The sequence below is a fragment of the Oncorhynchus mykiss genome, chromosome 23, assembly GCF_057628025.1.
Source record: "Oncorhynchus mykiss isolate SJ-2025 chromosome 23, ASM5762802v1, whole genome shotgun sequence".
NCBI classification, from domain to species: domain Eukaryota; kingdom Metazoa; phylum Chordata; class Actinopteri; order Salmoniformes; family Salmonidae; genus Oncorhynchus; species Oncorhynchus mykiss.
Genome location: NC_143044.1, coordinates 2809368 through 2832488, shown reverse-complemented (window position 1 = coordinate 2832488; position 23121 = coordinate 2809368). Strand labels below are relative to the sequence as shown.

Below are 23121 nucleotides of genomic sequence, written 5' to 3'. Positions count from 1 at the left end.
TTTTTATAGTTTACTTCGCTACTTGAGTCCTTTCTCTCTCTCCGCTCTCTCTTTCTCCATGCTGCTTTCCACACAGACCTAGCCCTGCCCTATGTCACACAAGGAGTGCATTTGTTGTTCTTCGACCACGAAACCGTTGCGTTCAGTCTGCATGGTCAATGCAGCACATGTGACAATGTTGACGACAATGATGCTATTTTCACTTTGCTTCTTCATATAAATCCACTAGCATTCTATAATTACGCTATACATTTGTGTTTCTTACATCTGTAAACAGCTAGTTTGTCTTTTCTTAGCAAGTTGGGCCGAAACTTTATTAGCCACTAATGCTAATCGCAAGTTAACTGGCTAGCTACCTAATAAATGTCAGTGGTAGAAAAAGTACCCAATTGTCATACTTGAGTAAAAGTAAAGATATCTTAAAAGAAAAGGACTCAAGTAAAAGTGAAAGTCACCCAGTAAAATCGTAATTGAGTAAAAGTCTAAAAAGTATTTGGTTTTAAATATACTTAAGTATCAAAGTGAATTAGTGTGAATTAGAAGTAGCTAAAAGAAAACATTCAATGTAGCCAAAGATTATAGGGTCCCCTAGGAAACACTTTGTATTTTGTGTGTTTATTATTGGTCTCCATTAGCTGCTACTCTTCCTGGGGTCCAGCAAAATGAAGGCAGTTTAAACAATTTAAAAAAGATTTCAATACATTCACAACACACCGTGTGCCCTCAGGCTCCTACTCCACCACTACCACATACAGTGGGGAGAACAAGTATTTAATACACTGCCGATTTTACAGGTTTTCCTACTTACAAAGCATGTAGAGGTCTGTAATTTTTATCATAGGTACACTTCAACCGTGAGAGACGGAATTTTATGATTTTTAAGTAATTCATTTGCATGCTTTGTAAGTAGGAAACACTGCCGATTTTGCAGGTTATCAAATACTTGTTCTTCCCACTGTATCTACAGTACTAAATCCATGTGTATGTATAGTGCGTATGTTATCGTGTGTGTGTGTGTGTGTATGCATGTGTCTGTGCCAATGTTTGTGTTGCTTCACAGTCCCCACTGGTCCATAAGGTGATTTTTAAAATCTAATTTTACTGCTTGCGTCAGTTACTTGATGTGGAATAGAGTTCTATGTAGTACTGTGTGCCTCTCATAGTCTGTTTTGGACTTGGGGACTGTGAAGAGTTCTCTTGTGGCATGTCTTGTGGGGTATGCATGGGTATCCGAGCAGTGTGCCAGTAGTTTAGACAGACAGCTCGGTGTATTCAACATGTCAATACCGCTCATAAATAAAAGTAGTGATGAAGTCAATCTCTCCTCCACTTTCAGCCAGGAAAGATTGACATGCATATTAGCCAGCCGTGCTGAGTCAATTGCAATTTTCCTAAGTCCTATTTTGTGGCACACAAACATCTGAACAGTAGTCAAGGTGTATAAGCATGCTGAATTTCTGTTATCAGTTTGTTTACTGTGAAATAGCATTGTATCTGGTCAAACACTATTTTTTCCCAGAAGTTTACTAAGGGTTGGTAACAGGCTATTTGAGCCAGTAAAGGGGGCTTTTACTATTCTTGGGTAGCGGAATGACTTTAGCTTCCCTCCAGGCCTGAGGGCACACACTCTCTAGTAGGCTTAAATTGAAATGTGGCAAATAGGATTGGCAATATCGTCTGCTATTATCCTCAGTAATTTTCCATCCAGATTGACAGACCCCGGTGGCTTGTTGTTGTTGATAGACAACAATGATGTTTTCACCTCTTCCACACTGACTTTACGGAATTCAAAAGTACAATTCTTGTCTTTCATAATTTGGTCCGATATACTTGGATGTGTAGTATCAGCATTTGTTGATGGCATGTCATCCCTAAGTTTGCTTATCTTGTCAATGAAAAAGTCATTAAAGTAGTTTGCAATATCAGTGGGCTTTGTGATGAATGAGCCATCTGATTCAATGAATGAAGGAGCCGAGTTGGCTTTTCCCCCCCAAAATGTCATTTAAGGTGCCCCATATCTTTCTACTATCATTCTTAATATAATTTATCTTTGTTTCATAGTGTAGTTTATTTTTATTTAGTTTAGTCACATGATTTCTTAATTTGCGGTGCGTTTGCCAATCAGTTGGGCTGCCAGACTTAATTGCCATACCTTTTGCCTCATCCCTCTCAACCATACAATTTTTCAATTCCTCATCAATCCAAGGGGATTCAACCGTTTTTACAGTCATTTTCTTAATGGGTGCATGCTTATTAGTAACTGGAATAAGTAGTTTCATAAATGCATCAAGTGCAGCATCTGGTTGCTCCTCATTACACACCACAGACCAGCAAATATTATTTACATCATCAACATGTGAATCACAACAAAGCTTATCGTATGACCTCCTATACACTATATTAGGCCCAGCCTTTGGAACTTTGGTTTTCCTAGATATGGCTATTATATTGTGATCAAATACAAGTTCATTTGTCATGTGCGCCGAATACAACAGGTATAGCAGACCTTACAGTGAAATGCTCACCACATCATATGGATTTGGATACTGCTTTAAAGCAAATATCTGCAGCGTTAGTAAAGATGTGATCAATACATGTTGATGATTTAATTAATGTGCTGTTTGTAACTACTGTTAGCTTAACTGACAACCTGATCCAGGTTGCAGGCACTTGTTACAGTTTAAAGTTTTTTCCAACCCAGAAAATATACTTCTCTGTTGATATCACACACATTATCAAGCATTTCACACATATTATCCAGATACTGACTGTTAGCACTTGGTGGTCTATAGCAGCTTCCTACAATAATGGGCTTTAGGTGAGGCAGATTAACATGTAGCCATATTACTTAAACAGTATTTAACATTAGATTGTCTCTAAGTTTTACAGGAATGTGGTTCTAGACCGCAACACCACCTCTGTTGACATTTCTGTCTTTTTGGTAGATGTTATAACCATGTATTGCTACCACTGTATCATCAAAGGTATTATCTAAGTGAGTTTCAGAGAGAGTCAGAATATGAATATCTTCTGTTACAAGCAAGTTATTGACTTCATGGATCTTGTTTAAAAACCTGTTATGGATGATGCGAATTTTCGCAGCTTTTTGTAAAAAATCGCGCAACATTTCAAAGTCCTGCTACTCATGCCAGGAATATAGTATATGCATATGATAAGTATGTGTGTATAGAAAACACTCTGAAGTCTCTAAAACTGGTTAAATCGGGTCTGTGGCTATAACAGAACGTGTTTAGGAGTAAAAATCCCTGGTAAAACTGTTTACCAAAAACACAAAAAAAATATTCGTCCGCCATTCAATGTATTGTTTAAGGCGACAGAAAACGCCTACAGCTTCCACACGATGTCGCCATTGCTGTCAATTTCTGACTCATTTATCCTTGGTTACAACACGAATAGACCCCTCCTTTCTTGAGGCGCACCACAGTATGTTGTGAAACTGAAAAAATGGACAATGATTTCCAGACTTGCTGCTATCGAATACAGATCGCCCCGTGATCAATTTGATACATCATTAACATTTATTAATACCTAAAGTTGGTTTAGAAAAGTCGTTTGAAGTGATTTGTAAAAGTTTATAGGCAACTTTTGTAATTTTAAAAAGTGACGTTGCGTCTTGTAAATGGGTTTTTTGCAGCATCAGACTGGCCTTCAGCAAATGACATTTTGGGTATACAATGACGGATTTAATCGGGAAAAAGACCCAATTGTGATGTTTATGGGACATATAGGAGTGCCAACAAACAAGCTCGTCCAAGGTAATGAATGTTTTATATTTTATTTCTGCGTTTTGGGTAGCGCCGGCTACCGCAAAATCTGTTGTTTACGTGTCGTGCTGGTATTTTGGGGGGTGCATGCTATCAGATAATAGCTTCTCATGCTTTCGCCGAAAAGCATTTTACAAATCTGACTTGGTGGCTAGATTCACAACGAGTGTAGCTTTAATTCAGTACCTTGCATGTGTATTTTTATGAACGTTTGAGATTTATCGAGTACTATACTCGAGTACTATAGGTGGCGCTCTGAAATTTCCGCTGAGCTGTCCCCGTGCAGGGACCACCTCCGTAACAAGTTAATTAGGCTACATATGTTAATATGGGCTATTTTTTGCACTTTTCTGGGTTGCTTGATTTGTTTTTAATGCTTTACTGGGCTAGCTTATCAGAGGTAGACTTACTCATGTTATTTACATTGGTGCTGATAGTGCAGGGTGAGCTGCATAAAGCTGCATAAAGTGGTCTTCCCACTATTGCACACGTGCTAACAGTGTAACTCTGGTTTATAGGCTCACGATTACGGCTTATGATAGCTGTAGGATAAACAGATGTATTCGGTGCAATTAGGGGTACATAAATTAAATTACTTACATTGTGTTTGCCAATGCCCCTAAGATCATGTACATTTGATGCAGCATTATGACGACTCATTGTCACAATGTTAGGGGTTAACTGAGATGGTCTTGGATCATTTACCAGTCATTGTTTCAACGCAGCCTTGAAATGTGTGGACAGATTCCAGGAGCCAAGATGATTTGTATTTTTTTTATTTCACCTTTTTTTTAACCAGGTAGGCCAGTTGAGAACAAGTTCTCATTTACAACTGTGATCTGGCCAAGATAAAGCAAAGCAGTGCGACAAAAACAACAACAGAGTTACACATGCGATAAACAAACGTACATTCAATAACACAATAGAAAAGTCTATATACAGTGTGTGCAAATGTAGTAAGATTAGGGAGGTAATGTAAGGGATTTCCTCCTCTTCTTCCGAAGAGGAGAGGCGAAAAGGATCAGAGGACCAATATGTGGCGTTGTAAGTGTCCATGGTTCTTTTAACAAGAAATAGTACACATGAACAACTGAATACAAAAACAATAAACGAAACCCAAAACAGTACCGTGTGGTGAAAAACACAGACATGGAAACAAACACCCACAAACACACAGTGAAACCCAGGCTACCGAAGAATGATTCTCAATCAGAGACAACTAATGACACCTGCCTCTGATTGAGAACCATACTAGGCCGAAACATAGAAATCCCCAAATCATAGAAAAACAAATATAGACTGCCCACCCCAACTCACGCCCTGACCATACTAAACAATGACAAAACAAAGGAAATAAAGGTCAGAACGTGACAGGTAAGGCAATAAATAGGCCATAGTGGCGAAATAATTACATTTTAGCAATTAAACACTGGAGTGATAGATGTGCAGAAGATGGTTGTGCAAGTAGAGATACTGGGGTGCAAAGGAGCAAAAAATAAATAATAAGGAGATGTGGTAGTTGGGTGGGCTATTTACATATGGGCTATGTACAGGTGCAATGATCGGTAAGCTGTTCTGACAGCTGATGCTTAAAGTTAGTGAGGGAGATATAACTCTCCAGCTTCAGTGATTTTTACAATTCGTTCCAGTCATTGGCAGCAGAGAACTGGATGGAAAGGCGGCCAAAGAGGAGTTGGCTTTGGGGGTGACCAGTGAAATATACCTGCTGGAGCATATTCGTTGCCAAACCCACTGGCTCCAAGTCATCTATACATCTTTGCTAGGTAAAGCCCTGCCTTATCTCAGCTCACTGGTCACCATAGCAGCACCCACCCGTAGCACGCACTCCAAATAAAATCAAATGTATTTATATAGCCCTTCGTACATCAGCTGATATCTCAAAGTGCTGTACAGAAACCCAGCCTAAAACCCCAAACAGCAAGCAATGCAGGTGTAGAAACACGGTGGCTAGGAAGAACTCCCTAGAAAGACCAAAACCTAGGAAGAAACCTAGAGAGGAACCAGGCTAAATGGGGTGGCCAGTCCTCTTCTGGCTGTGCCGGGTGGAGATTATAACAGAACATGGCCAAGATGTTCAAATGTTCATAAATGACCAGCATGGTCAAATAATAATAATCACAGGCAGAACAGTTGAAACTGGAGCAGCAGCACGGCCAGGTGGACTGGGGACAGCAAGGAGTCATCATGTCAGGTAGTCCTGAGGCATGGTCCTAGGGCTCAGGTCCTCCGAGAGAGAGAAAGAAAGAGAGAATTAGAGAGAGCATACTTAAATTCACACAGGACACCGGATAGGACAGGAGAAGTACTCCAGATATAACAAACTGACCTTAGCCCCCCGACACAAACTACTGCAGCATAAATACTGGAGGCTGAGACAGGAGGGGTCAGGAGACACTGTGGCCCCATCCGATGATACCCCTGGACAGGGCCAAACAGCTCGTCTGGGGGTTTGTTAACATAGTGTCCAAAGAAGGGCCAGAAGTATACAGAATGGTGTCGTCTGCGTAGAGGTGGATCAGAGTATCACCAGCAGCAAGAGCGACATCATTGATGTATACAGAGAAAAGAGTCGGCCTGAAAATGTAACCCTGTGGCAGCCCCATAGACGGCCAGAGGTCTGGACAACAGGCCCTCTGATTTGACACACTGAACTCTATCTGAGAAGTAGTTGGTGAACCAGGCGAGGCAGTCATTTGAGAAATCAAGGCTGTTGAGTCTGCCGACAAGAATATGGTGATTGACAGAGTCGAAAGCATTGGCCATGTTGATGAATATGGCTGCACAGTATTGTCTTTTATCGTTTAGGACCTTGAGTGTGGCTGAGGTGCACACATGACCAGCTCGGAAACCAGATTGCATAGCGGAGAAGTTAGTGGGATTCGAAATGGTCGATGATCTGTTTGTTAACTTGGCTTTCAAAGAATTTAGAAGGGCAGGCTAGGATAGATATAGGTCTGTAACAGTTTGGGTCTAGAGTGTCACCCCCTTTGAAGAGGGGGATGACCGCGGCAGCTTTCCAATCTTTAGGGATCTCAGATGATACGAAAGAGAGTTTGAACAGGTTAGTAATAGGGGTTGCAACAATTGCGGTGGATCATTTTAGAAAGAGAGGGTCCAGATTGTCTAGATGGACTTCATCATTCCTATAGAGTATCTTCTGTTTCCAGAAGGTGTCAAAGTTATCAATAAAAGTGACTCCAGCAGAGTTACAGTAGTCTTTTTAGCCAGCTTGTCCACACTTTGGTTCCTACCCTGTCACAATATCTCCTCCCTGACATTTCAATTCGTTGTCATGTCAAACAACACTATTATATTAAATTCTAACTATAGGATTAGAATAATCATTCTATGTCCATGATTCCAACAGTTCATGCAAGTGTTTTGCTCTAAACCTTAAGTCAAATTGCAATTGCAACATTTGGCTTAGGTTGTTTGCCCATATCGTGCAACCCTAAGTGGCAGCGTGGAAATTCTCAAATTACAGCAGGAAATGCAGAAATGTATGAAAATGCAGAATTTTTTGGGGGGTTGAAGTTGAAAGAATCCATTGAAATCACTTAAAATGTATGTGTTGCCACCTTAGGGTCACGCACTACTCATAAAGCAAAAAAATGAAATAGAAAAAAGTCATACTATGATACCGTACCATTTAAAAAACACAGTCTCCCCGTTACTCCCAAATCAAATCTAATTTTATTGGTCACATACACATGGTTAGCAGATGTTAATGCAAGTGTACCGAAATGCTTGTGCTTCTAGTTCTAACAGTGTAGTAATATCTAACAAGTAATCTAACATTTCCCAACAAGTTGATATAGAATGGTGCCAACAATGATGGTCGCTTAGCTTCGAGTTCTTAGTTAACTATGCAGTATTTTATTTTTTTTACTTAATTTGTTACCCCAGGAAATCTTAAGTCTTATTACATACAGCCGGGAAGAACTATTGGATATAAGAGCAACGTCAACTTACCAACAATGCGACCAGGAATAAGACTTTCCTGAAGCAGATAATCTTTTCGGACCACCACCCAGGACAGTGGATCTAATCCCAGCAGCTGACCGAAAACAACAGCGACGCAGAAAGGGCAGATGAAGCGGTCTTCTGGTCAGGCTTCGTAAACGGGCACATCGCTCACTGCTCCCGAGCATACTACTCACCAATGTCCAGTCTCTTGACAACAGGTAGACGAAATTCGAGCAAGGGTTGCCTTCCAGAGAGACATCAGAGATTCTAACATTCTCTGTTTCACAGAAACATGGCTCTCTCAGGATATGTTGTAGGAATTGGTCCAGTCACTGGGCTTCTCCATGCATCGCGCCGACAGAGATAAACACCTCTGTTTTATGATGAACAACTCATGGTGTTCACCTGACCTAGAATTCCTTACGATCAAATGTCGGCCATTCTACCAGTAATAGTCACAGCTGTGAACATCCCCCCCCCCCCCCCCCCTTGTCTTGTCCAACTTCCCTGTCGAAAAGCAGCAGCATGTGGTGTTGCTAACTAGCCTCCTCCCCGGTAATTCCATTGGTTTCGTCTGTCCGGTCAAAATTATATCCTCCAGCGTACCGATCAAGGGGGAGAGGAAGTGACGCAAGCCTAACAAGGCTCGCCCCGGCAACTGCGGCCACTACATGACCCAGTCTGACTCCCATCAGCTCTGTGCTACTTGCCTTGGCGTAGACGGGGCAGCAGGGTAGCCTAGTGGTTAGAGCATTGGACTAGTATCCTGTAAGGTTGCAAGTTCAAACCACTGAGCTGACAAGGTACAAATCTGCCATTCTGCCCCTGAACAGGTAGTTAACCCACTGTTCCTAGGCCATCATTGAAAATAAGAATTTGTTCTTAACTGACTTGCCTAGTTAAATAAAGGTAAATCAAATAAAAAAAAAACACACTTTGGCAGCTCTCGTTGATGCTGCTAGCTGTGCGCACTGCGCTAAGCTGGGCCCTGGTGTCATCAAATGTAGAGCATGGTACATGGGAAGTATTGCCCAGGCCTCGGTCTTGCTCAAAGTAGACTTAGTTTCAGGAGTTCAAGCGGAGGGAAAGCCTGGACACTCAAATTAAATCCAAATCAAATGTATTGGTCACATACACGTGTTTAGCATATGCGGGTGTAGCTAAATGCTTGTGTTTCTAGCTCCGACAGTGCTCTAACAGTTTCACAACATATACCCAAAATACACGTACATCTAAGTAAGGAATGGATGAAGAATATATACATATGTCAGAGTGGCATTGGACTAAGATACGACACAGTATAGAACACATTATATACATATGATATGGGTGATGCAATATTTGCACATAATTAAAGTGACTAAAATAACGTACAATAGTTTACCTTCTGGATGATAGCGGGGTGAACAGACAGTGGCTCGGGTGGTTGATATCCTTGATTATCTTTTTGGCCTTCCTATGGCATCGGGGGCTGTTGGTGTCCTGGAGGGCGGGATGTTTGCGTTGGGCAGACCGCACCACCCTCTGGAGAGCTTTGTGGTTGTAGGTGGTGCAGTTGCCATATCAGGTGTTGATACAGCCCAACAGGATGCTCTCAATTGTGCAACTGTAAAAGTTTGTGAGGGTTTTAGGTGTTAAGCCAAATTTATTTAGCCTCCTGAGGTTGAAGAGGCACTGTTGCACGTTCTTCACCACACTGTCTGTGTGGGTGGACAATTTCAGTTTGTCAGTGATGTGTACGCCGAGGAACTTGAAGCTTTCCACCTTCTCCACTGTGGTCCCATCGATGTGGATAGGGGGGTGTTTCCTGCTGTTTCCTGAGGTCCACGATCATCTCCAGAGTTTTGTTGACCTTGAGTGAGAGGTTATTTTCCTGGCACCACACTCCCAGAGCCCTCACCTCACCCTGTAGACGGTCTTATCGTTGTTGATAATCAAGCCTACTACTGTTGTGTCGTCAGCAAACTTGATGATTGAGTTGGAGGCGTGCTTGCCATGCAGTCATGGGGGATCAAGGAGTACAGGAGGGGGTTGAGCACGCACCCCAGTGTTGAGGATCAGCGAAGAGGAGGTGTTGTTTCCTACCTTCACCACCTGGGGGTGACACATCACGAAGTCGAGGACCCAGTTGCACAGGGCGGGGTTCAGACCCAGGGCCTCGAGCTTGATGATGAGCTTGGAGGGTACTATGGTGTTGAATGTTGAGCTATAGTCAATGAACAGCATTCTTACATACGTATGTATTTTCCTTGCCACTGTGCTTCTGCTAGCTCTTTGTTGTCTTGGACAGACTACTGTAAAGCACTTCGTGACAAAGGCTTATCTCTTTCTTGCCCTCACCCTCACTCTTTCACTTTGTCTCGGTTTCTCTCCTTCTCTTCTATCTCTCCCTGTATCTCAGGGGTAAAGGGGACAGTCCAGAGGTGCGTGCGCTATGTAAACTCATTGGAGCAGCTCTCCTGACCCTACAGGCTAAGACCAACAGAGCGGTGGCCAACATGAGACCTGCCAAACCAGCCATCACTCTGCAAGGCAAGATGGAGCAGGCCCTACGCTGGGTCAACAACCCTGGACAGAATGACAGGGGTGTGGGTGAGTGAGGGAGGGAGAAGGGGATGTGGGGAGAGGAGAGTGGAGAAGGCAGGGGAGAGGAAAGGAGAGGATAATACAGTACAGTGTCCATATTTATTTTGCACACCCCTATGTGCATGTGTGTTTATGTTGGACTCTGTTTCTGCCATGCTGCCGTCTGAGTGCAGTGTGTGAGCGGCCACAGCACAACTCAGGTAACTACTTTTACAGAGAACTGAACCATAAAGCTGTTGTGCTGTACAGTGAGCTCGTAAAAGTATTGGGACAGTGGCACATTTGTTGTTGTTTTGGCTCTGTATTCCAGCACTTCGGATTTGAAATTATACAATGACTGAGGTTAACGTGCAGACTGTCAGCTTTATTGAGTGAACTGAACTAACATATTGAGTGAACTGTTTAGAAACTACTGCACTTTTTCCACATAGTCCCCCAATTTTAGGGGGGACTATAAACGGTTCAGCCGATATGGATGAAACACTAAAATGAAAGCTGGCAGTCAAGCATTTTAACCTCAAAGTCACTGCATCATTTAAAATCCAAAGTGCTGGAGTACAGAGCCAAAACAACTAAATATTTGTCACTGTCCCAATACTTTTGGAGCTCACTGTATATCGTTTTACTATACTAAAGTTGTACTATCATGTCATAAGAGACATGGCCATGAACTCTGAGTCGCATTAGTGCACACCGTAGCAAAACGTTTTGAAATGGGAAATGTTTTGCAACAAAGTATATCAAATCCAGTGTGTTACACATGCATTACCCTCAAGGTCAGGCAGCAATCCGGGGCTTGGTATCGGAGGGCCGCCGGTTGGCTGGAGGGCTGGGGGGGCCGTACCGGCAGGACATGATTGTCTGCTGCGATCGCAACGAGGCGCTGATGACATCACTGGCAGACATAGCGGGGAGGGGAGAGGCCGAAGCCCCGCAGGCTAAAGCTACTGCTTCACAACTACAGGAAAGTCTGAAGGTAACACACACGCAGTGATGGGCAAATATACAGGTAACTTCCAAAATAAAGGAAACACTTGAGTAAATGAGGGATACAAAGTATATTGAAAGCAGGTGCTTCCACACAGGTGTGGTTCCTGAGTTAATTAAGTATTAAACATCCCATCATGGCTTAATTGTCGGAGTAGAAGACCTTGTGCATTTCAGGTAAAATAAAAAACAACATTTTCTATCCCAGGACAAAATAGCGAACAACAGCAAGCTAGCTAGCTAAATTGCCATAAATGCTTAATGCTTTTCGACCAGTTGTTTTGATATTTCATTCTGCGTGGACTGATTGCGTCTGGTGTGGGTGGACAAAATCAACATGCGCTTGAGCGGTGTGGTCAGTATGTAAGACACAATGTTGGCACGTAAGACACTTAATGCCAACATTAAAGCATCCTGAGACCATTCATGTGTGGGGTTGCTTCTCAGCCAAGGGAGAGGGCTCACACAATTTTGCACAAGAACACAGCCATGAATAAAGAATGGTACCAACACATCCTCCGAGAGCAACTTCTCCCAACCATCCAGGAACAGTTTGGTGACAAACAATGCCTTTTCCAGCATGATGGAGCACCTTGCCATAAGGCAAAATTGATAACCAAGTGGCTCGGGGAACAAAACATCGATATTTTGGGTCCATGGCCAGGAAACTCCCCAGATCTTAATCCCATTGAGAACTTGGTCAATACTCAAGAGACGGGTGGACAAACAAAAACCCACAAATTCTGACGAACTCCAAGCATTGATTATGCAAGAATGGGCTGCCATCAGTCAGGATGTGGCCCAGAAGTTAATTGACAGCATGCCAGGGCAGATTGCAGAGGTCTTAAAAAATAAGGGTCAACACTGCAAATATTGACTCTATTAAAGCCTTTGACACTTATGAAATGCTTGTAATTATACTTCAGTATTCCATAGTAACATCTGACAAAAATATCTAAAGACACTAAAGCAGCAAACTTTGTGAAAATTCATATTTGTGTCATTCTCAAAACTTTTGGCCACGACTGTACATTAGACATAATGTAAAAAACATGTACTGATATAAATATCCATGCTGTATGTCTGTCAGGACTTGAAGGGTCGTATGCAGGAAGTCATGACCCAGGAAGTATCCGATGTGTTCAGTGACACCACCACCCCCATTAAACTACTGGCTGTGTCTGCGACTGCCCCCCCAGAGGCCCCGCACAGAGAGGAGGTACTGTCTGTGTATGTCTATATATGTATATTTCCTTTCTACAACGTTGTGTTGCGTTACGGTCAGTGTTTGTAGAGGCTAATTTGTGTGTGTTGCAGGTGTTTGATGAGCGTGCTGGTAACTTTGAGGCCCATGCGGGTCGCCTGGGCGCAACAGCGGAGAAGGCAGCGGCCGTGGGATCAGCTAATAAAAACACAGTTGAGGGAATACAGGCTACCGTTAAACACACCAGAGAACTCACTCCACAGGTACGTGTGTGTGTGTGTGTCCACGGACTTAGTCTTTAGATAGACACAACAATGATGTTGATTATGAGTGTGTGTTCAGGTGACCTCCGCAGCTCGTATCCTGTTGAAGAATCCAGGTAACCAGGCGGCCTACGAACACTTTGACACCATGAAGAACCAGTGGATCGACAATGTAGAGAAACTCACTGGTAACACACACACACCCTCGCATGCATGCATGCATGCATGCATATGCAACCGCAACCACACACACACACACACACACACACAAAGATTTCTGAAGGCTGTATACTGTATGTTTCACTCTTCCTCATGTCTCTTTGTGTGTCTGTGTGCTTGCATGCTTGTGTGTGCAGGTCTGGTGGATGAAGCCATAGACACCAAGTCTCTGCTGGATGCGTCTGAGGAGGCGATAAAGAAGGACATCGATAAGTGTCGTGTCGCCATAGCGAATGTACAGCCGCAGATGCTAGTTGCCGGGGCGACCAGCATAGCTCGGCGAGCCAATCGTGTACTTCTGGTAGCGAAGAGAGAGGTGGAGAACTCAGAGGACCCATGGTTCAGAGAAGCAGTGAAACGTGCATCAGATATACTTAGCCACACTATATCACCTATGGTTATAGACGCTAAGGCTGTGGCCGGAAATATACAGTACCCAGGTACTTACACGCACGCACACATATATGCCTTGTTTCTGCCACTTGTATGTACAGAATTTGACTGTAATTTATGCCCATACTCTCCCACTCAGCCCTTCAGAAGGCCTTTTTAGATTCTTGCCTCAGAATTCTGGCTGCTGTTGGGAAGGTCAGAGAAGCCTTCAGCCTCCCGGAACCAGACTTCCCCCCTCCACCCCCAGACCTAGACAAGCTACACGTGAGTACAAACACACACACACGCAGTGTTACACAAACTCTTGAACTGTTTCAGCGTCAGGCATTGTTAATTAAAACAAGAAAAACAATGCTATCTGGGGCTTAGAGGGGGCTACATCTCTCCGTCCGTCCAACCGTCTTTCTGTCCGTCCGTCTGTTTGTCTGTCCCCTCCAGGTGAGTGATCAGGAGCAGGCCCCGCCTAAGCCCCCCCTACCAGAGGGAGAGGTGCCCCCACCCCGCCCCCCACCTCCAGAGGAGAAAGAGAGAGACAAAGATGAAGACTTTCCAGAGCAGAAGGCAGGAGAGCTGCTCAGTGAGCCCATGATGGTGGCTGCTAGGCAACTACACGATGAGGCACGCAAGTGGTCCAGCAAGGTCAGCACAAACACACACACACACACACACACTACTCTGGTGTTAGGGTGCTAGCCATTAGCTTTAGTGCAGCTGTAAGTATGTGCTAGTGTGTATGTGTGTTAGTGCAGGTGTTCATGCATTTCTCATACAGGACTAGTATACTGTATACGGTTTAGCTGTGCAAGTAGGCCCTACCAGTGGTATTACTGTGTTAATGCAGGCTTAGTTCCAGTGGTAATGTAATCTATTGGGTTTAGTGCAGAGTTTTACTTCAGCTACTGTATTAATATCTACAGAGGAAGGATTGGTTATGACAAATAGGAGAGTTGTGGAGGGGTTATGGTTATGATATAGGAGACATGTGGAGTGGTTGGGTATGACAGACGCGGTTCTCTGATGTCCTGTGTGTCTCTACTCTGAGTTGTGCAATAAAGGGATTTTTCCAACACAACTGTGTTGCTGAAATATGAAGATCTGGGAGCTGATTCCAATTTCAGACGAAAACTGGAAACTGTCATCTGAGAAGGGTGTCTGTTGCAAAATTCCCTTAACTTTACTAAAAATTCCCTAAATTCTCAGATTTTCCAGAAATTGTAGGATTCCGTATTTCTTGCTTATTCCTTTCTGATTCCAGGAATCCTCCAACCAGGATTTCCGGAAAACCTGGGAATTTTGGGAAAGTTACGGGAATTGTTTAACCCTAAACAAGAGGACTAGAACAGAACAGTCTTACAGAGTATGGACAAAAACACAATTCTCTCTCTGTCAGAGTCAATATGGGTTTGGTTTCTGTCTGCTACACAACATTGAAACAATTATAGAATAATTTTGTACCTGTATCTAAATGAACACTGTAGCCCAGGCTGACTCCCTCTCCCCCTACCACAGTTCTCCTTCCTCATTGCTACCTGCCTAGCCCAACTCCTCCTTCCCCTCCTCTGATAGATACTGATAGAACTGTCTGCCTCTTCTCCTCTCTTCTTTCCGTTCTCCCCCAGTGGTAGTATCGCTTTTTCCCCTCCATTCTCTCATTCCTCTTCCTCCCGACTGTAGACTTCCTCTTGTCCTTCTCTCCATTCAGTGCCTGTCATACTAACGCTCTACTTTCTACATGCTGCCTCCCATCTTATCACACTCCTCGTCCCTCTGCCTCTCTCCTCACCCCTATCCCTCCTACTCCACTCCCCTCCTCTCCTCACCCACCCCCAGCCTGAGGAAGAGGAGGGTGTAGAGGTAGATGATGAAGAAGAGTTTACTGACGGTGAGGATGACTATGAGCCAGAGCTGTTAATGATGCCGTCTAACGGCAATGCCGTAAATCAACCCATCCTAGCCGCCGCACAATCGCTTCATCAGGAGGCGCGCAAGTGGTCCAGCAAGGTACTGGCCACTGCATCCCCTCTGCATCCTGCTGTTGAAAAAGTAACTTACTGTTACTATGGGAACAAGTCATTTACTGTTACTATGGGAACTTGTAATTTACTAGGATTACGTTTTCAGAAAGGTGTAGACTACGTCCTGACTGCATCCCATCTGCACCGCTACTATGGAAACTCGGCTCTGCATCCTGCTGTAACCATGGGGACATCCAATCAGCTATGGCTGCTGCATTACTCCTGGACACTTAGTTGACACACAGTTGTGTTTACATTGCGTTGTTGGGGTTAAGGTTGCCTGTGAGGATTGTTGTTGGAATGGCACCTTTGTTGCACCTGCTGGATAAACTGATACTGGCTTCTCAAGTCCCTCCCTTGGGTAACTAAGTGGTTTAGAGGAGGAGCCAGACGCTCTGACTCTGCCTTTGTCCAACCTGTGAAGCCAAGGATGACAGTTTCTCAATACTTTCTGGGTGATGTAGTGTTCCTAGCTGCCTGCTGTTGGTAGGATGACACTTCCTGCTTTGCCTGATGATAAATATTAACCTCCACCTGACCATCATCACATAAGCTATCGGCGATGTATGTGAGTGTGTGTGAACGTGCATGCCTGAGTGTTGTAAAACATTCTAAATCAAGCTCAAGAAAACTAACTTTTGGACTACACATTTTCATTACCCATGATCGTCAACCATTGAAGATCAATGTCTGAGAACATACATGTATGAAAGACTAACACAGAGGCATGGAGATGTGGAACGTGAAACACGTCAGATGCATTCAGGAGTACCCCACCCATCCACAATACTAACTCCCTCTTTCCCATTGTCCCTCCCCCCAATCTCCCCCATCACACCCTTCCCCCTTCCTCCACAGGGAAATGACATCATTGCGGCGGCCAAGAGGATGGCGTTGCTGATGGCTGAGATGTCCCGGTTGGTACGTGGCGGCAGCGGTAATAAGCGGGCTATGATCCAGTGTGCTAAAGACATTGCCAAAGCCTCGGATGAGGTCACCAGGTTGGCCAAAGAGGTGGCCAAGCAGTGTACTGACCGACGCATCAGAACCAACCTGCTGCAGGTACTCAAGCACGCACATACAAACACGCACCTGCACGCACACTCACTCAGGGGGTGTACTGTAACATGCTGTTTGTATCCAGGTGTGTGAGCGTATCCCCACCATCAGTACTCAGCTGAAGATCCTGTCAACAGTCAAAGCCACCATGCTGGGACGAACCAACATCAGCGAGGAGGAGTCTGAACAAGTGAGAGAGAAAATTAAGAAAAAAAATCCTCAGCAATCTACACACAATACCTCATACCGACAAAACGAAACAGGTTTTTCAATTAAATTTTTTTTTAAATTAAAAGTAAAAAAACAGAAATACCTTATTTACATAAGTATTCAGACAGCTTGCAATGAAACTTGAAATTGAGCTCAGGTGCATCCTGTTTCCATTGATCATCCTTTTAATGTTTCTACAACTTAATTGGAGTCCACCTGTGGAATACTCAATTGATTGGATATGATTTGGAAAGGCACACACACTGTCTATACAAGGTTCCACAGTTGACAGTGCATGTCAGAGCAAAAACCAAGCCATGAAGGAATTGTCCGTAGAGCTCCAAGACAAGATTGTGTCGAGGCACAGATCTGGGGAAGAGTACCAACAAATGTATGCAGCCTCGAAGGTCCCCAAAAACACAATGCCCTCCATCATTCTTAAATGGAAGAAGTTTGGAACCACAAAGACTCTTCCTAGAGCTGGCCACCTGGCCAAACTGAGCAATTGGGGGAGAAGGACCTTAGTCAGGGAAGTGACCAAGAACCCGAGAGTTCCTCTGTGGAGATGGGAGAACCTTCCAGAAAGACAACTATCTCTGGAGCACTCCACCAATCAGGCCGGAAGCCACTCCTCAGTAAAAGGCAAATGACAGCCCGCTTGGAGTTTGCCAAATGGAACCTAAAGACTCTCAGACCATGAGAAACAAGATTATCTGGTCTGATGTAACCAAGATTCAACTCTTTGGCCTGAATGCCAAGCATTATGTCTGGAGGAAACCTGGCACCATCCCTACGGTGAAGCATGGTGGTGGCAGCATCATGCTGTGGGGATGTTTTTCAGCAGCATGGACTGGGAGACTAGTCAGGATCGAAGGAAATATGAACAGAGCAAAGTACTGAGAGATCCTTGATGAAAACCTGCTCCAGAGCGTTCATGATGTCAGACTGGGGAGGAAAGTTCACCTTCCAACAGGACAAAGAGACAATGTAGGACTGGCTTCGGGACAAGTCCCCGAATGTCCTTGAGGGGGCCAGCCAGAGCCCGGACTTGAACACCGATTGAACATCTATATATATACAGTGCCTTGCGAAAGTATTCGGCCCCTTTGAACTTTGCGACCTTTTGCCACATTTCAGGCTTCATACATAAAGATATAAAACTGTATTTTTTTGTGAAGAATCAACAACAAGTGGGACACAATCATGAAGTGGAACGACATTTATTGGATATTTCAAACTTTTTTAACAAATCAAAAACTGAAAAATTGGGCGTGCAAAATTATTCAGCCCCCTTAAGTTAATACTTTGTAGCGCCACCTTTTGCTGCGATTACAGCTGTAAGTCGCTTGGGGTATGTCTCTATCAGTTTTGCACATCGAGAGACTGAAATTGTTTCCCATTCCTCCTTGCAAAACAGCTCGAGCTCAGTGAGGTTGGATGGAGAGCATTTGTGAACAGCAGTTTTCAGTTCTTTCCACAGATTCTCGATTGGATTCAGGTCTGGACTTTGACTTGGCCATTCTAACACCTGGATATGTTTATTTTTGAACCATTCCATTGTAGATTTTGCTTTATGTTTTGGATCATTGTCTTGTTGGAAGACAAATCTCCGTCCCAGTCTCAGGTCTTTTGCAGACTCCATCAGGTTTTCTTCCAGAATGGTCCTGTATTTGGCTCCATCCATCTTCCCATCAATTTTAACCATCTTCCCTGTCCCTGCTGAAGAAAAGCAGGCCCAAACCATGATGCTGCCACCACCATGTTTGACAGTGGGTATGGTGTGTTCAGGGTGATGAGCTGTGTTGCTTTTACGCCAAACATAACGTTTTGCATTGTTGCCAAAAAGTTCAATTTTGGTTTCATCTGACCAGAGCACCTTCTTCCACATGTTTGGTGTGTCTCCCAGGTGGCTTGTGGCAAACTTTAAACGACACTTTTTATGGATATCTTTAAGAAATGGCTTTCTTCTTGCCACTCTTCCATAAAGGCCAGATTTGTGCAATATACGACTGATTGTTGTCCTATGGACAGAGTCTCCCACCTCAGCTGTAGATCTCTGCAGTTCATCCAGAGTGATCATGGGCCACTTGGCTTCATCTCTGATCAGTCTTCTCCTTGTATGAGCTGAAAGTTTAGAGGGACGGCCAGGTCTTGGTAGATTTGCAGTGGTCTGATACTCCTTCCATTTCAATATTATCGCTTGCACAGTGCTCCTTGGGATGTTTAAAGCTTGGGAAATATTTTTGTATCCAAATTCGGCTTTAAACTTCTTCACAACAGTATCTCGGACCTGCCTGGTGTGTTCCTTGTTCTTCATGATGCTCTCTGCGCTTTTAACGGACCTCTGAGACTATCACAGTGCAGGTGCATTTATACGGAGACTTGATTACACACAGGTGGATTGTATTTATCATCATTAGTCATTTAGGTCAACATTGGATCATTCAGAGATGCTCACTGAACTTCTGGAGAGAGTTTGCTGCACTGAAAGTAAAGGGGCTGAATAATTTTGCACGCCCAATTTTTCAGTTTTTGATTTGTTAAAAAAGTTTGAAATATCCAATAAATGTCGTTCCACTTCATGATTGTGTCCCACTTGTTGTTGATTCTTCACAAAAAAATACAGTTTTATATCTTTATGTTTGAAGCCTGAAATGTGGCAAAAGGTTGCAAAGTTCAAGGGGGCCGAATACTTTCGCAAGGCACTGTATATATATGAGCAAAAATGTCTAAAAACCTATTTTTGCTATGTAATTATGGGGTATTGTGTGTAGAGGATAAAAACAATTTAATCGATATTAGAATAAGGCTGTAACCTAACAAAATGTGGAAAAAGTCAAGGGTCTGAATACTTTCTGAAGGCACTCTATACATTTTCAAACCTGTTTCAACTCCCTTGCTCCCCCAATGGCCACAGTGTTTAACCGCTCTCTCACTCTCTCCCTCCAACATCCAGGCTACAGAGATGCTGGTCCATAATGCCCAGAACCTGATGCAGTCAGTCAAGGAGACCGTGAGAGAGGCCGAAGCTGCTTCAATCAAGATCCGCACCGATGCAGGCTTCACCCTGCGCTGGGTCCGCAAGACCCCCTGGTACCAGTAACACATACCGGTGCCAACACACACACACAAACAAACAGGTGTAGTTTTACGGCATACTCTGTATGTGTAGTTAGTAGAGTACACTTAACAACATCCCTGTTGAAATAAGTTTGAGTTGTTAGCTCCAAAGTTAAATTTATCCGTTACCATGTTATTATGTAGGACAACAGCTTCAATATATATTTTTTGTATGTTGGGTTTCAAGAGTTTTTTTTAGCATGAAGAGTTTTTATATTTTCTAAACATGGTGACTTATTTTTTTACCTGTCCCATTCTAAATGAATGTCACCAGCCCACTTCAACCACTGGTACACAATGAATGGGTTCTAAATGCCACCCTATTCCCTATATAGTGCACTACTTTTGACTACAGCCCTATGGGTCCTGATCAAAAGTAGAGCACTACATAGGGAATAGCATGTGACGTACAGTGACAGCTTTGTTTGTATGATGTTAATATGATATGAAGTGAGTGTGAGATGCTATTTATTGACTTCTGGAAGCTGTCAGGCTGGCGTGTTGGTTGGTGCTCAAGAGATGCTTCCTGTGTTTTTACTGAATTTTATTTGACATGTCACAAACCTCACCAAAGACTTTGTTTTACACCACTGTATATGAACATACACTATACACTACCGTTGGAAAGTTTGGAGTCACTTAGACATTTTGCCAATTAAAATAACATGAAATTGATCAGAAATACAATGTAGACATTGTTAATGTTTTAAATGACTATTTTAGCTAAAAAACTGCAGATTTTTTTAATGGAATATCTACATAGGCGTACAGAGGCCCATTATCAGAAACCATCACTCCTGTGTTCCAATGGCACATTGTTAGCTAATCCAAGTTTATCATTTTAAAAATGTTAATTGATTATTAGAAAACCCTTTTGCAATTATGTAAGCACAGCTGGAAACTGTTGTGCTGATTTAAAGAAGCAATAAAACTGGCCTTCATTAGACTAGTTGAGTATCTGGAGCATCAGCATGTGTGAGTTTGATTACAGGCTCAAAATGGCTAGAAACAAAACTTTCTTCTGAAACTCGTCAGTCTTATTGCTTAAGGCCAGACTTAAAGCCAGTTTTATTGCTTCCTTAATCAGCACAACAGTTTTCAGCTGTGCTAACATAATTGCAAAAGGGTTTTCTAATGATCAATTAGCCTTTCAGCTAACACAACGTGCCATTGGAACACGGGAGTGATGGTTGCTGATAATGGGCCTCTGAACGCCTATGTAGATATTCCACAAAAAAATCTGCCGTTTCCAGCTACAATAGTCGTTTACAACGTGTCTAAACTGTATTTCTGACCCATTTGATGTTACTTTAAATGGACAAAACATTTGCTTTTCTTTCAAAAACGAGGATATTTCTAAGTGACTCCAAACTTTTGAACAATAGTGTATATACAAAAGTATGTGGACACCCCTTCAAATTAGTGGGATTGATTATTTCAGCCACACCCGTTGCTGGCAGGTGTATAAAATCGAGCACACAATCATGCAATCTCCAGAGACAAACAATGGCAGTAGAATGGCCTTACTGAAGAGATCAGAATTTTTGCCCTGCTAGAGCTGCCACGGACAACAGTAAGTGCTGCTATTGTGAAGTGGAAACGTCTAGGAGCAACAAAGGCTCAATGGTAGGCCACACAAGCTCACAGAACGGTAACACAGAGTGCAGAGGCGTGTAAAAATTGTCTGTCCTTGGTTGCAACACTCACTACCGAGTTCTAAACTTCCTCTGGAAGCATCGTCAGCACAAGAACTGTTCGTCGGGAGCTTCATGAAATGGGTTTCCATGGCCGAGCAGCCGCACACAAGCCTAAGATCACCATGTGCAATGCCAAGTGTCGGCTGGAGTGGTGTAAAGCTTTCCGCCATTGGACTCTGAAGAAGTGGAAACGCGTTCTCTGGAGTGATGAATCACGCTTGACCAGTCTTGATGGCTGAATCTGGGTTTGCTGTTTCCCAAGAAAGAGCTACATGCCCCAATGCATAGTATCAACTGTAAAGATTGGTAGAGGAGGAATAATGGTCTGGGGAAGTTTTTCAAGGTTTGGGCTAGGCCCCTTAATTCCAGTGAAGGGAAGTCTTAACGCTACAGTATTAAATGAAATTCTAGACGATTCTGTGCTTCCAACTTTGTGGCAACAGTTTGTAGAAGGCCCTTTCCTGTTTCAGCATGACAATGCTCCCATGCACAAAGCAAGGTCTATACAGAAATGGTTTGTCGAGATCGGTGTGGAAGAACTTGACCCCATCGGACACCTTTGGCATGAATTGGAATGCCAACTGCGAGCTAGGACTAATCACCCAACATCAGTGCCCGACCTCACTCATGCATGCTCTTGCGGCTGAATGGAAGCAAGTCCCCGCAGCAATGTTCCAACATCTAGAGGAAAGCCTTCCCAGAAGAGTGGTGGCCTCCATATTAATGCCCATGATTTTGGAATGAGATGTTTGATGAGCAGGTGTCCATATACTTTTGGTCATGTAGTGTATGATAGGACTTTCTGACAACCTTAAAAGCACAATTAATGCAGATGTAAAGATCAAGTTAGAAAACACTGAATGTACTCAAGTTTATTAGAACCTTGTTTTCTGGAGTTCAAAAAGACAATTAAATAAGATCGTTTTGCAGTGTGATTGTAACACTGATTAGATTATTATTTTCTGTATGTTCCATGTAACAGTTGCACTGTTAGTTTGGTACTTTTTCATGAGTGAACACTAAAGCCAATCTTTACAGTTACACATCCCGTCCACCTGCTCTATCAGTGTGAATGTGTTTGTCTGTGATATATGTTTATGTGTGTGTGCGCATGCAAGTATTGGTATTAAGCTGTAATGGTTAAGGCCGGTAAAGCACCACAGTACAGCTTAGGGTAAAGCAGCCTACAAGCTGGGTTTAAGGCTGTCAATACTGTGGTTTATGCTGGTACAGTACAGGCAGTTCTAAAAATGTAGAATTTTATTTTTAGCCAGCTAACTTTCCAAAATTGCTTGAAATAACTTAATGTTTTTGATAAATGTGACCGTTTAAAGTTTGGTGGCTAACTTGATAGTCCCGATATCTGGAATACTCCACTTGTTAACAAGCTTTATTTATGTTATTATGGTTACATATTGAGCATGTAGTCACTGAGCCCCCTGTCCATGTATAGGTGTGTTGTGTGCACAGGGTTAGGGTGTGTATTCTGTGAATGTACGTATAAAACACTGTCAGACAGCCTGCCAACACATACATTGTATTGTGCCTTGGAATAATAACGAAAACAACATTAAAATATATTTTGTCTTTCATTTA

The 23121-nt window shown here is 43.2% G+C and overlaps 1 protein-coding gene across 11 annotated transcripts in view; it reads left to right on the top strand.

Moving 5' to 3' along the window:
- LOC110502227 (vinculin) overlaps window positions 1-23121 on the top strand; it is a 59126-nt gene extending 36005 nt beyond the window's left edge. For 4 of the 11 annotated variants that reach the window (XM_021580088.2, XM_090216595.1, XM_090216594.1 and 1 more), the window contains 12 exons: window positions 10174-10364; window positions 11135-11334; window positions 12436-12564; window positions 12663-12812; window positions 12892-13000; window positions 13169-13471; window positions 13564-13688; window positions 13863-14063; window positions 15255-15425; window positions 16298-16501; window positions 16584-16688; window positions 19665-23121. In XM_021580088.2, coding sequence (XP_021435763.1) covers window positions 10174-10364; window positions 11135-11334; window positions 12436-12564; window positions 12663-12812; window positions 12892-13000; window positions 13169-13471; window positions 13564-13688; window positions 13863-14063; window positions 15255-15425; window positions 16298-16501; window positions 16584-16688; window positions 19665-19811 — 2035 coding nt within the window. In that variant the 3' untranslated portion in view covers window positions 19812-23121. Of the gene's footprint in view, window positions 1-10173; window positions 10365-10531; window positions 10559-11134; window positions 11335-12435; window positions 12565-12662; window positions 12813-12891; window positions 13001-13168; window positions 13472-13563; window positions 13689-13862; window positions 14064-15254; window positions 15426-16297; window positions 16502-16583; window positions 16689-19664 lie in introns of all 11 variants that reach the window. The other 7 variants (XM_021580086.3, XM_090216593.1, XM_090216590.1 and 4 more) reach the window with 5 other exon arrangements.